Below are 14,950 nucleotides of genomic sequence, written 5' to 3'. Positions count from 1 at the left end.
CAGTGTGGATTTAGATAACCCAGTTCAAAGTAGATATTGTGGGATTTTCTGCCTTGATATCCTGGGTTATATGGCTGTGTGGAAGGGCCCTGGGTTATCTGAGTCCACACTGCCATATATTCCCATTCAAAGCAGAAAATGTGAGATTTTATTCAGCTGTGTGGAAGAGGCCTTTGGGACATTCCACACAGCCCTAAGTCCCAGAATATCAAGGTAGGAAATCCCACATTATCTGAGTATGGACTCAGATAACTCAGTTCAAAGCAGATATTCTGGGATTTTCCTCCTTGATATTCTGGAATATAGAGCTGTATGGAAGGACCCTAAGTTTCACCTGGAAATGCTAGACCTTGATTCAAGAGCTTCTGCTGGTATTTTCCTTTTCTGCCACTCAACTCCAGCCCTTCCCAGGCTGCAAATTATTTCCATATTGTTGCAACATAATTGGGAATATAGATGGTTAAGCGTCAAAACAGAAATAAGGATGTAATAAAGGTGGAGAACTTTTGACCTTCCACAGAATGTTGGATTCCAAGTCCCATCAGTCAAAGCCACTATGATCCGTTACAAGGAATGATGAAAGCTGTAGTCTGTCACAATTTGTGTTATTCCAGGCTATTCACAGAACAAAATGAAGAAGTTCTGGGTTGCATTTCTTCCCTAATCTGATTAATTTATGGTAGATTGGCCTAGTGCATTCATGAAAATCCCAGACTTACATGTTTTGCTTTCAAACTACAGTTGGCTCTAAGTATCTGCTATGGTTTTTAATCCAGAACCCTCAGAAATGCCAAAATCCTTGGATCTATTGTATCCAGTGGTTTAGTAAAATGATGTCCCTTATATAAAATGGCAAAGCTGAGGTTTGCCTTTTGGTTAAAAAAAACAAAACACCAAAAAACATTTCAAGCTTTGGATGGCTGAATCCATGGATGCAGAATCAGTAGATACCAGAGGTAATACATCTCTTTTCATGTGTTAATTGAAAAGTGTGATGCAAATTGATTAAACTAGATTAGTTTCATTATGAAAAAGAATGAAGTGAACAAACTGGTTTTAAAGGTGAGATCAGGTCTATACAAACCCATTTCAAAAGAGTTGTAAACTTTTGTTTTCTCTGACCCATTCCTGAAAGAGTTATCATGGGGAAAAGGTGTCTCCACTGAAGCTGCCAATCCTTGTTTCAAAAACAAGATAATTTTTTCAAAATCGAATTATCACAGGGACTGAAAGTGAGGTGAAATCTCCTGAACAGGGGCACAGACAGCAAAACAAATACCACAGGGTTGTTTACCCTTCCCTATGCTAGCCAAAGATTTTATATCTGTCTATCTATCTTTGACTTGAGTTATACTTAAAAATGTACCTGTTCTGACTTACAAATAAATTCAACTTAAGAACAAAGCTACAGAACCTATCTTGCTCGTAACTTGGGGACTGACTGTACTGTATTGCTTTCCTGAAGGCAGATCTTTCACGTGATATCCACAATTGGCAATGTACATACATTTTACCTGTGTGGTTCTGTTTGTATCTTGTCTAATGCTGACTGGCTGCCTACGATTCATTCTTCTCTCTTGTACTTTCAGAGAAAGAAGTTTTAGGGGTTGTTTCTAAGTTATAGCACTTGGTACCAGTTCTTATTTTGATGTGATACATTTTGTTTCAGTTGTGTAATGAACAGCACAAAGTAAAAATGCTGGAGTAAATTAGTAATGTATTTCTAGAAAGTCGTGAAACCCAGTATAGTATTAGGGAAAGGGATTATATGTGCTAAATTAGTATTAATGCCACTTTCTACAGTTACCCCAATTAAATTCAAGTAAGTGATATTAGTGACTTCATATGACTATCATACAGTTTCTACCAGCAATTGTTCTCTGATGTATTTTTTCCTACTACGGGGGTATTGGTACCATATTTATGCTCATATTTTGCCATTGTTTATTTCTCAGGCACTCCAAGTGGCCAGCTTCTGTTCAAAGGACATTTAGCATAATGCCAAGTTTTAAAACTTTGTTTGTGTTTTTAAATACTTGTTAACTGTACCCTCAACTCATTTCTTACACAATAAATAAATAAATTTATCAGAATTTCACTGCAGACAAACAATATCTAGTGGACTGGCATTGGTTCAAGAACCACAACTTTGGGTAGCTAAGTTCTAGAGTAGAGGTGCTACATTTAGCCCTGATGTGAAACCTTGTTGCCCAATAATCTGTTTTTCTTTTCTTTTCTGATATGGGGTTTGGTTTCCCCCTGCTTATTCTCTGAGATGGTATATTTTGTCAGTTCTTTCAGTCATTCTGCAAACCTATGAGGAGAAGAGCTTGAAAATTGAAAATTCCATACCTTCTTACACCCCCAATATCTTATTATGTGTCTTTCAGGTTTATTTTTAAGTTCAAAGATAGAGGCAGATTTCTAACTCCACCATATGCAGAGTTAGGTGTACCTAAACGCAATGGAATTAGCCACACATTATTTGGCATTAATTAGGTTTGTGGCAAAGAATAATAAAGCTGGAATATGTTCAGAAAAAGGTTGGCAAAGATGATAAAGGGTCTAGAATCATAGAGTCATAGAATCATAGAGTTGGAAGAGACCGTGGGCCATCCAGTCCAACCCCCTGCCAAGAAGCAGGAAATCACATTCAATTCATAGAAATCAAGCTTTGGATCAGTTGAGGGAACAGGGTGTCTTTGGCCAGGATAAGAGAATACTGAGAGATGATATCTGAAAAAGGGTGTTGTGTCCGAAGGGCCATGACACAGAGGATGTGTTGTTTTCAATTGTGCTACAGAACAGAATCCACCCCAATGGATTCAAGTCACAAGAAGACAAATTTTTGATTAAGTATTAGGAAGGACTTCTGATGGCATGAGTTATTAGGTAACGGAAGATACTATTGCAGAAGGTAATGGACTTTCATTTATTGGGTGTTTTTAACCAGAGCTTAGATGGCCATTGGTCACACATGCTTTAGCTGTGGATTTTATTTATTGGCAGACACTACCTCTGAGGATGCTTGCCATAGATGCAGGTAAAACATCAGGAGAGAATACCTGTAGAACAGGGATCCTCAAACTAAGGCCCGGGGGCCAGATGCGGCCCTCCAAGGTCATTTACTCGGCCCTCGCACAGGGTCAACCTAAGTCTGAAATGACTTGAAAGCACACAACAACCCTATCTCATCAGCAAAAGCAGGTCCACACTTCCCATTGAAATATTAATAAGTTTGTATTTGTTAAAATTGTTCATTTTAATTATTGTATTGTTTTAAAGTGTTTTTTGCACTACAAATAAGATACGTGCAGTGTGCATAGGAATTCATTCATGATTTTTTTCCAAATTATAATCCGGCCCTCCAACAGTTTGAAGGATTCTGATCTGGCCCTCTGTTTAAAAAGTCTGAGGACCCCTGCTCTAGAACATGGCCATATAGCCCAAAAAACCTACAACAACCCAGTGATTCCGGCCATGAAAGCCTTCGACAATATATTGGCAGACAGTTGAACATGATTTTTGGAATCCCTTCTGAGTCTATATTTCTATGGCCTCATCTACATTGCCATGCAATACAGTTAAAACTGCATTGTATGGTCTGTGTGGATTCATATAGTGCAGTTTAACAGCATTGAACTTCATAAGAGGAGTCTACACTGACTATGTACTGCAGTTTTAAACTATGTGATATGGCCACATAGATGTAATCTTAGATGGGGCATCAGTGTTCTTCGGTTCTTTTGCTAGTCTTCGTGTACTTTCCCCCCTCACAATTCATTATCTTTGGATCCTCTTCTTTACCATTAGATTCTTCACCAGCAATCCTTTTGTAATATTAGGATGCTTATGTGTCGAGACCAAAATAAATTTAAAATGCATGAATACACACCAAATACAAACACACATTTGTTTTTGTTTGGATAAGGTTTGAGACTTATAGAACAGCTACTTTGAGGAGAAACTTTGTGGATATATATATATATATATATATATATATATATATATATATTGTTGATAAATTGGAACAATCTGCTATTGATCTGAAGGGCTTATGTTGTTTAACCAAGTCAGTTTAAATTATGTAATACTCTGTGCTAATTTTCACCCTACCTCCATACTGCATCACTATGAAATCTGTCGAAGGCTTTGTGGTCAGAATCCCTGGGTTGTGGTGAGTTTTCCAAGCTGTATGGCCATGTTCCAGAAGCATTCTCTCCTGACATTTCGCCTGCATATGTGGCAGGCATCCTCAGAGTTTATGAGATCCTCACAACCTCTGCAGATGCCTGCCATAGATGTAGACCTCACAACCTCTGAGGATGTCTGTCATAGATGCAGGCGAAACGCCAGGAGAGAATGCTTCTGGAAAATGGCCATACAGCTTGGAAAACTCACAACCCAGTGTGTGTTTATTTTTAAGCTTTGCTTTTGCTAAGGATGGTGAGGGCTATGTAAGTGTTTGAGGCCCAATTCACCTTTTCTTTGGAAACATGATTCAGCTACTTTTTCCTTCTTATATCTCACTGGACATTGCTCGTACTTTCAAAGTGGCAAGCTACAAAGGAAGGCTGGTTTTGTTTTCAGAAAGAGAAAAAAGAGCAGAGGCATCTAAAATTCTTAGCTCTCCTTGCTTAGCCTTCTGTATTTGCATGCAGTCTTGTGGAACATGTAAGATACTCTGAGGACATTCATTAGAAAGCTGAAGCATAAATAATAATTTCAGGTTGTTATGTGGAAAAAGGTGCAAGTGGCATAGAAAAAGTTGATGGCGAAGTTGCCTTTCTTGCTTCGTCACCAAGATAAGATAATTATAATGCTCCACAATTAAACTTCTTGGGGTTCCGTACATTACAGTGTAGAGCAATCCTGCAACTATGGTTTTGCATTTGCTGTGCATTCATAATCAGAGTATTGAAACTACCACTATCCTGCCCCTTTGAAATATTTTTTTCATTGCATCCAAGTCTTCATACCTTAAGTGTCTGGCATCTTGCCAACATTGTACAGTATGATAAGAAAATTGTTCAGGGATATGGTTTGGCCTCCTGACAGCAGAAATCACTTTTGAGAGACTTTTGAGAGACTAGAGTATCTAGTGGTTGACTTGCTAGTGTCCACTGGCATTTACCAAGGTAAATGGGTCAATGGTCAACTCTGTTCACAAGGATGACTGTAAAAGTGTTGCAGAAAAAAAGGCCCACATCTTTAGCACAGCCAATACACTGTACCACCAGTTCTTTGTAGCTTTAAGTGTCCATTAAACTATTGAATTTATGCAACCTGACACCATTTTAACTGCTATGACTCAATGCAGTGGGATATTGGGAGTTGTAGTTTTCTAGGATCTTTAGACTTCTCTGCCAAAGAGTGGTGGTGCCTTTCTAAACTATGCATTCCAGGATTAATTCTTCAGTGTAGATGCACCTCTCTGACTATCTCTTTTTATTTTTCAATGATATTTATAATCTTTCTCCTCAGTGTCCTGTCACTTACTGTTGGCAAATGGCTGCACTCCGATTTTTTGTTTGTTTTGCACTTCACACTGCCAAAAGTAGTTGGAGCAACACATTAGTATTAGAACCCTTTCTTTGTTTTTAACCACTCCATTATATTTATGTAGTGAAACCTCAAAGGTTCTACAAGATCCTTTTGCACACCTAATGTATCTTGGCATTTATTTGCAAAGTTATTACAATCAGTTATCGATTCAAATAGCACCATGGAACACAAAGCTTAGGTGTTTGTGCATGCAGTTCATCTTACTTTACCAATTTATTGCTGAGTCATGCCTACAGTGCCAGGGCATTTTTCTCCCTTGGCTTCATCTCTTTGCAGTCCTGTTTCCAGGACTCCCTCACAACCTCAGTAGATACCAAAATCCAGGGATGCTCAAACCCTTTATATTAATGATATAGTAAAATATAGTAAAATCCCTGATATAAAATGGCAAAATTAAGGCTTGCTTTTTGGAAATATATATATATATATATATATATATATATATATATATATATTTCCAAGCTGTGGATGGTTGAATCTGTGGATACAAGGGACGACTGTATCTCTTGTGTTTTTTAACTTTCCAAAAGCAGAAGACAATGTGAAAAATAGAAGCAAAAACATTCTTGCCTCTTTCCACTTTTCTCTTTCCTTATTTAGAGATATTTGACCCTCTAGTGTTATTACTGTGTATGAAGAGACTCATGAAAGCTTATGTCACCATGAATAAGGGCACCAAATCAATGGAAGATTTAAGATCAACAGAATGACCTCCAGATATGTTTTGAAAAGAGGAAAATAATATAGTTAGAAATTGGTTGGCAATCTGTAGGTAGGGGTAAAGGTTTCCACTTGACATGAAATCTAGTCATGTCTGACTCTGGGGGGTGGTGCTCATCTCCATTTATAAGCCAAAGAGCCGGTGTTGTCCATAGACACCTCCTAGATCATGTGGCCGGCATGACTGCAATGAGCACTGTTACCTTCCCCCTGAAGTAGTACCTACTGATCTCCTCACAGTTGCATGTTTTAGAACTGCTACGTTGGCAGAAGCTGGGGCTAACTGCGGGAGCTCACCTCGCTCCCCGAATTAAAACTGTTGACCTATTGATCAACATCTTCAGCAGCTCAGCGGTTTAACCCGCTGCGTCACCAGGGGCTCTTGATAATGTCTATGGGTGTAATATTTTGGATCCTTTTCTATAGCTTCTCATGCACAGGAGATGAGGATAGTGCAAATTTGTAATGTGGCTAGACTTCCCACACTGACACCACAAATCCTTCACCCTATATATAGAGTCTTATGAGCCACACAACAACGTTTGTTCTAGTTCTTTGTTATTACATAGTCAACATTTCTGAGAAAGACTCACCCTTGCTACTCAAAAAATGACACCTAGTATAAGATACTGTGTTTACTAAACATTTGGTAACCCTTTCTCATTAATAAAATAGAGAACTCCCTTTGTGTTTTGAATTTTTAAAAATATCATGAACCATCACAGTGACAAGAATTAGAACAATTAACTGTGTTTTATTACAATCCAGAAAAGAACTTGCTGGATTACCCATTGCTAATATGCTATTGTTAGTATTATACTACTGAAAATGAGAGTTTTTGTCTGATTCTTCCATCTAGTATAATCCTAATCACTGGACTATCATTTGAATCCATTGATCTAGTCTCAGGAAACAGAAAATAAGATCATTCCATCTTCTATATGACATCTCTTCAGATATTCAAACATGGCAAATTGTCACGTCTCAGTCTTCTCATGATATCAGACATTTCCCTGCAAGTGCCCCCACTTTGGCCAGCACTGTGCATCATATTATTATGTCAGAATGATTCTAAATTGTCCTAAATGTTGCAAAAAAGAGAGAGTAAACCAAAACACAGCTGATTTGCTACATGTATATTGAAATATATAGTGCTGATTGTTACCAGATACAAAGAGTTGTAAGTCCTTCTGATGTCATCCAGTTTGAGCATTGGTTATATCCCATGTTGCAGTGGATACTCTCAAGACATTAAGAGTTTTCAGTGCTCTACAATTTAATTTTATATACTCATTCACATTTTTGGGCCATGCATACTTTGCTTAGCTTATCTGTGTGACAGCTAAGTTGATTGGAATGTGTTTCTTTAGACCCTCAAGAAAACTGAAGGAGTTGGCATAAGTTTGTCAAAAGCAGTTACAATTGGTTTCTATTGCTCGATTCATTAGAAAATGAAAGTTCCTCAGTGGTTTGTTTGCTATTTGATTGTGTGCTTTTCCCCCTCCAGATAATGGCATTACACCCACGCAGAGTTCGATTGAAACCCTGGCTGGTAGCTCAGGTAGACAGTGGTATGTATCCAGGCCTTGTTTGGCTTAACAGAGAGGCCAAGCGGTTTCAGATCCCTTGGAAGCATGCAACTCGACACAGTCCTCAGCATGAGGAGGAAAACACCATTTTTAAGGTAACTGAAGAATGCTCTCCATTACTGGAACATGGACATAGTATAGTAGATTGAATGGGAAATTTGAGCTAGTGAGGACCAGCACACATCCATAATTCCCTGTGCTCCCTGAATCAAGGGTAGAGACATAGTAGTAAAAGTGTTTGCAATACTTGAGTCTGTGGCTTGGTGTTGCCTTTTGCTGCTGATGCTGAATTCACATTTACCTGTATATTTAAGTCCCACAGATTCATGCAGTTAGCAGAGACTTTTGGAAAATAGATTATGTGGCAGAAACTATTTTAAACTTTGTTTTAGTGGAATGCCATAATATTTAGCTATATACTAGTCTAATCGTTCCATGGAATCATTGTCAGATTAGTTGAATTTTCAAAGCAGTTACAGTCCTGATGGTGCAAGGCAGTATCATAAGGATGTGATTAGATCTTCATCTTTTCTTTTCTGTATTGGAAGGTACTCATCATGAATAGCTTTCAAAACAAAGCACTAACCAAGCTTTTCTGAAAATGGTACTTCATTAAATAAAAGTATGGTATCCCTTATTAATGTTTTGTTTAATGTTCCACTATGTAATTCAACACTATTAATTCTTTTTCAATACTGAAGGCTTTAAAAAATATTGGAATATGTTTTTCTAATCTTTACATTATACTAATTCAGAAGTGGTAACATTTAGTCTTCTTTTTGTTTTCTGCCTACTGAGGGTCTGCCCACACAGCCAAATAACCTAGAATGTAAAGGCAGAAAATCCCACAATATCTGCTTTGAACTGGGCTATCTGAGTCCACACTACCATATATTCCAGTTCAAAGCAGATAATGTGGGATTTTATTCAGCTGTGTGGAAGGGGCCGTAGTTAAACTATTTTGTGTATATAGAATACAACTCTGTGTTTCTATTTGGCATGGGCAATCCATGGTTCTAAATGGTTCTAAAGTACTTACAAAACTAGTGGGTACTGGTGCTTTGCTTCTAAAGTGTTGCTAAAGTTCTGGTGGTGAAAATTTCAGAACTCTAACAAAATTTTCAAAATTTCATTATAAATGGCAGTTCCTAATTGGTTCTGTCATGAACATTTCCAATAACAAAATAATAATGAAATTTTGAAAGTTTTGTTAGAGTTCTGAAATTTTCACCACCAGAACTTTAGCAACATTTTAGAAGCAAAGCACCAGAACATTCTAGTTTTGTAAGTACTTTAGAATAATTTAGAACCATGGATTGTCCCTGCCTAGTATCTATCACTGTTTAGTTGAATAATGGTTTGAGTATTGGATTACGACTCAGGGTTCAAAACCCCACTCAGATATGGTAAGTCATACTTTCCTAGCCCCAGAGGAAGGCAATGGCAAACAATTTTTTCCAAGGAAAGCCCACAGTAGAGTTGCCTTAGGGTCGCCATGAGTTGGAAATGACATGAAAGCACGCCACAACAACAAATCTAGCACCCTTTATATAAACAGCACCACACTCATAACCCGAAAGGTAAATCAATTTGATATATTCATTACTGCTTTCAAAAGCAGATACAACTCCCTTCCTCTCAACAAGATACTCACTGTCTTATCTCCCCTGTGTATACTTTTAAGCTGTACCTGCCTTTATCAGGTTGTGGCATGTTTCCCTTTGAAGCTGCCTAGTACCTTCCATTCTGGGAAACATCAGATTCAAGGCTCTAATTATCTGATTCTCAACTCTTGACCTTTTCTCATGTTTGAGCTTTGTTATGTATCTTTGTGGGACTTGCTTTTGAGTGACCTGCACAAGATTGCCTTCTAAGATTTAACTGCTTCATTAGATGGCTTTTACCTTCCTTCACATGAACTATTAAAATGCCATTTCCCAAACAGAAGAGTCTAAAATATAATTTTATAAAAATTTTAAAAAACGGGAGGAAAGCCATTTATGATTACTGCTGTTTCGTGTAAGTTTAACAAGCTCTAAGAGATTTCTGGAAGATTTGTATGCAAATTCATGTTATCTAGATAATATCAGAAACTTAATCCCATATTTTAAAAAAGTTGAGGAAAGCTTGTTTGCCATTGAGTTGACTTTCATTGGATTCAGCCTGGTAGTCTATGAAGAAATGGTTCATTAGACTGTACAGAATTATGTTGATTTGGAAAATCCCTATGTGATACTTTCTTCTGTTGCTTGTATTGGAAAGATCTGAGCCTGTAAGTAGCAATGGTTAGTTAGCTACAGTAAAAGGTATTTATTGCCTAGATGCACGTGATAGATGTGAGTTTGGCAACATGATTCAACAGAAGCTGGCACAATGACAGTATTTAACTGAGCATGGTGTACTTTGCTCCCAGGCATGGGCCGTGGAAACAGGAAAATATCAGGAAGGAGTTGATGATCCTGACCCTGCTAAATGGAAAGCCCAGCTGAGGTGTGCACTCAACAAAAGCCGGGAATTCAATCTGATGTACGATGGCACCAAAGAAGTGCCAATGAATCCCATTAAAATATATGAAGTCTGTGATATCCCACAATCCCAAGGAGGAATCATTAACCCAGGTGAGAAATACAGAGACACTTGCTTTTAAAAGAAGCATCAGACTAGTTTTGCATTCAGCAATTTTATGGTCAGTATAAGCATATTTGGTTATTCTTGGTGCAACATTTTTGACACAAAATTAATTTTAGGTTAATTTCCTTTCTCGGTAAGAATGAAGCCATCTTGTACGTATTGTCCCCTGAATGCTTGGGTTTTTTGGAAAAGCTTTGAGGATCATATGTAGTCTTTCACAATTAAGTGTAGGAGTAGGAGGAGAAAGAAAGATATTGGATTTAGGGAGTTTCTTTGCATTGCCTCCAGCTTTCTTTGTGTCTCCCCCATCACCCTTGCTTCTCCTTTAGCTTGTTGATACTAGCCAGGTACACTAGTAATAAAACAATATGCAAAGGAAACTTGGAGCACTCTAGAGACTAAGAGAAAGACATTGGAAGCACAAGCTTTTGTAGACAGTTCCTACTTCTTTACGTGCAAGGAAGAGCACATTCTTTGAAGGGCCATTTTTCCTGAAATTTTATTTGTTGTAATTAATCTGGGATTTCTCCTAGCACATCTGTAGATACAGAAATGAAGTGTGTGTGTGTTTGTGCTGGAACAACTGATTTTATTGTACTTTATGTCATTCTACAAGTGCTACTGGGAATAATTATTTCTGTAATAGCTCACAGAAAAGTCAAATGCATTTCTTCACTGTCCTCTTTTGACAACAAAAATGCACATCACTTGCTCATTTTAATGCCTTTCTTCCAGGTTCTACTGGTTCAGTTCCATGGGATGAAAAGGATAATGACCCTGATGACGAAGATGAGGATGAACTGAACCAATCTCAGAACGTACCTATACAGGACACCTTTCCATTTCTTACTATCAATGGTTAGTACATACAGTATGGCACAGAGTGTGTACTGAATGAATATCTGTATATTTCAGCAGTGGTTATTTTTTTTTATAAATGCCACATCTTGTTAATGTCTCAGGCAACATCTAAATCAATAATTTCAAAGATCAGCCACTTCATTATCAGTTGATTAATCAATGTGTTGCAGAAAATAGAAAAAGGAGAATTGTTTGTAATGCTACTTGTGAGGTATCACATAATTGGTTTCCACTTCCTTCTAGTTGCTGGCTTGCTCTCCAACTTCACTGTTTATATATTGTAATGGTTTTGTTATAATGTGAAATTACCAAGTTGGGTCCATGGTGTTTTGCTGCTTGGGGTGCAAGACCTCACTCCTCATAATTCCAGGTACGGAAGTTGAATCTTGCTTCAACACTGGTCAAACTAGCCATGGCTCTCCACTTTCCAGCCTCTGTGACCTGCAGCAGATGCTTCACTTTGCCTAATCATAGGGATGGCTCGATCAGTTCCACATATTAATTGATTTTTTTTGCTACTCACTAACCTATTTCAAAATGTTGGGACCTCACCCTTGATTATTTTGTCCAAAGATCTTCATAAAGATACTTGGTGCAGTGCTACTTCTGTCTATGAACAGATGTAAACGAAATTGCAGCTTCTTTTGTCACTTTTGTTGCTGGCATGCCCCATGAGGGAGATGATGCAGATCACACTGGAAAAGAAATAAGAGGAGTGTGTTTCATGATGGCTCCACCATCCCTATTCTAGGTGGAGCAAAGACAGACTGTGCCAAAACATAGCTCATCCTGTCTCACATCAAGGCATTGTGTCAGAAACTTAGGCAGTGCTCTATTAAAAAGTTAAATTCCCACATTATCGCAAGACCAGACACACCTCTTTGCCAAGCCAGGATATGTAGTCTGGAATGAAGGGGCAGCTTTAAAAGTCACCTCTGTGGAGTTCCCTGGAGCGAGGGGCAGGTTTTGCAAGTTTTAACTATACTATTCTCTTTGAAGATATTTCTGCCTTCATTTCCCATGAACCTAACCTTGTTAAAAAGGTCTGTTTCAATTGTGTATTCTTTTAAATCTTGTCTCTTAAAAATCTCACATTCGATCTGGTTTTCGTCATCATAATGGGGATCTAACAATACAATCCAGTAGCTTTTCTGAGTATTGCTTTCATAATAATTTGAATGGCATTTTTCTTTAGGTGAGTTTGGGAAGGGATTGTAAATCTTTTCCCATGTCTCTTGGAATGCTGTTTTGGTCAGGTTGAGACAAGCTGGCTGTGATGCAGGAACTATTTGGAACCAAGCTGCAAACATTGGCTTTTATACCATCCTGACAAAACCTGGAAAATATTTCCAAAAAGTACTTCTGTTGCAGCAATGTCATGCCTAAACTATTTAAATGATTATGTTTGTAATAATAGGAATCTAAATCAATATAGTAGTACTTTAAAAAAATATTTGATTTCTGGTGAACAAGACTTATGGATCTTTCCCTGGTATTACTGTGTCTTATGCAACTTAATTTGGTAGGGTGGGAGAGAGCAGAATTTGTTGCTCTGCCACAGACCCGCAGTCCCAATTTCTCCATCTCCCTCCTACTTTCCCCCTTTGTCCTTCAAATCAATGTTGTGGAACCCTGTATTCATGTCACCACCATTCAATAGAATCATACAGTTGGAAGAGACCTCGTGGAACATCCAGTCTAACTCCCTGACTAAGCATGAAAATCGCATTCAAAGCACCCCTGACTAATGGTTATCCAGCCTCTGTTTAAAGCCTCCAAAGAAGGAACCTCCACTACACTCCAGGGCAGAGAGTTCCACTACTGAACAGCTCTCACTATTAGGAAATTCTTCCTAATGTTCAGGAGGAATCTCCTTTCCTGCAGTTTGGGGAAGGCATAGCAATCTGTGGTTGATAGAAATTGCAGATCCAGAGCTCATGGATCTGGAGAGCGCACTATGTTTAAAAATGGTTAATGCTAGCAGAATTGACATATTTGAAGTAATAAAATGCTTGTTTTTCTGCCTAGGTTCTCCAATGGCACCCAATAGTGTGGAGACTTGCAGTCCTGAAGCCCAGTGGCCAAAAAATGAGCCTGAAGATATAGAGATGCCTATGCCTCCTACACTTCCACCTCTGCAGCATGATATGTTCAGCTCCCCCGAACTCTGGATTAGTTCTCTTCCAAGTATGCCTTTTTGATGTTTATATATTATAAAATAGACAGATCAAAATAGTATACATTGTTGCTATCATTGCATAGGAAAGTATCATCTCTCTTGTTATCAGTTGTCTCTAATTGACTCTGTGAATAACTTTCCAAACAGTCAGGCATTGCCAACTCAAGATTGTGGTTTCCTTGATTGAATCAGTATATTTGTGTTGTGGTCTTTTTTATTTTTTTAATTGTTGTTATATTGTCTTATCCACTCCCACCCTCCCCTCCTTGTACATGCAATTTATACCGCAAACTACAGAAGTTACATTTGAAATATCAATCTCAGTCTTAATTGTTCAACTCCACATCTTAGCACATTCTCTAAATAATTCCCAACTGGTTCCCACATCCTCTTAGTTATTATAACCTTTTCAATTGTATCTATATTGTTCCATTTGCAATTTGTTATTTCCACATTTAACATACTAACTATATACTTATGACAATTAGTCAGTGTCCATTTTTGTTTTATCTTTCCATCCTCTCACTAAAACAATTTGTGCACATGCTTTTAATTTGTCAACCAATTTTTCTTTTTGTGTATTTTTTATTTTTGTTATCCTTGCATATTTGTATTGTGGTCTTGTCCTTTTTACTGCCTTCAGCTTTACAAAATATTGACACCCCCCCCCCCCCAAATAACTCATCTCATGATATGTCCAAAGAATACTTCACCCTCATTTTGGCTTCAATATCATATCTGGGTAGAGAGAAAAAGCTATATATCTGTGCAATGTGGATTTCCCGCGTTTTGCAGAAAAAGGTGTACATGCACAGGTTTTTTTTCCCTGCAGCTTTCTCCCTCATTTATACTAGTGTAGCCAGTAAATATTCTATGTTTCAAAGTGTATACAGAAACTTAGGGTGTAGAATTATGGAACTGTGACACCACTTTATTCCTCATGGCTAAATGCTGTGGAATCATGGGAGATGTAGCTTTGCTGAGGTACAACCACTATTTGACAGAAGGCTATAAACATTGTAAAACTATAATTTGTTCCTTATTGTTGAGTCATGGCAGTTAAAGTGGTGACAAACTACATTAAACCTACAGTGTAGCTGTGTCCCTAGTTGGAAACTGGTGCTGATGCTGTGATAATAACAGCATAGCCTCTTGTGGAATAGCAGAGGTGGTAGTGATGATCAAGCATATTAATTTCTACCAGGGCTGGAAATAATGTGCAATACCCAACATTTTTCACCCTTGTTTATGCTGGCTAGAGCTGCTGAAAGTTACACTCCAACAATATTTGGAGAGCTGCATGATTTCATGTCTCATCTATATATCACATCTTTTGCTAAATATTGCATTTGTGTAAACAGCTGGATTTCCCACAAAAGCTGGATAAAATGCCATGCTTTTGCTA

The 14,950-nt window shown here is 37.9% G+C and overlaps 1 protein-coding gene across 3 annotated transcripts in view; it reads left to right on the top strand.

The window, feature by feature from the left end:
• The window catches only part of IRF6 (interferon regulatory factor 6), a 58,864-nt gene that overhangs the window by 39,596 nt on the left and 4,318 nt on the right, over positions 1 to 14,950 (top strand). For all 3 annotated transcript variants that reach the window (XM_060772825.2, XM_060772824.2, XM_060772823.2), the window contains exons 2-5: positions 7,793 to 7,969; positions 10,288 to 10,492; positions 11,241 to 11,363; positions 13,395 to 13,553. In XM_060772825.2, coding sequence (XP_060628808.2) covers positions 7,796 to 7,969; positions 10,288 to 10,492; positions 11,241 to 11,363; positions 13,395 to 13,553 — 661 coding nt within the window. In that variant the 5' untranslated portion in view covers positions 7,793 to 7,795. The remainder of the gene's footprint in view (positions 1 to 7,792; positions 7,970 to 10,287; positions 10,493 to 11,240; positions 11,364 to 13,394; positions 13,554 to 14,950) is intronic.

The sequence above is a fragment of the Anolis sagrei genome, chromosome 4 (assembly GCF_037176765.1).
Source record: "Anolis sagrei isolate rAnoSag1 chromosome 4, rAnoSag1.mat, whole genome shotgun sequence".
NCBI classification, from domain to species: Eukaryota; Metazoa; Chordata; class Lepidosauria; order Squamata; family Dactyloidae; genus Anolis; species Anolis sagrei.
This window is presented reverse-complemented; position numbering and strand designations above follow the sequence as displayed.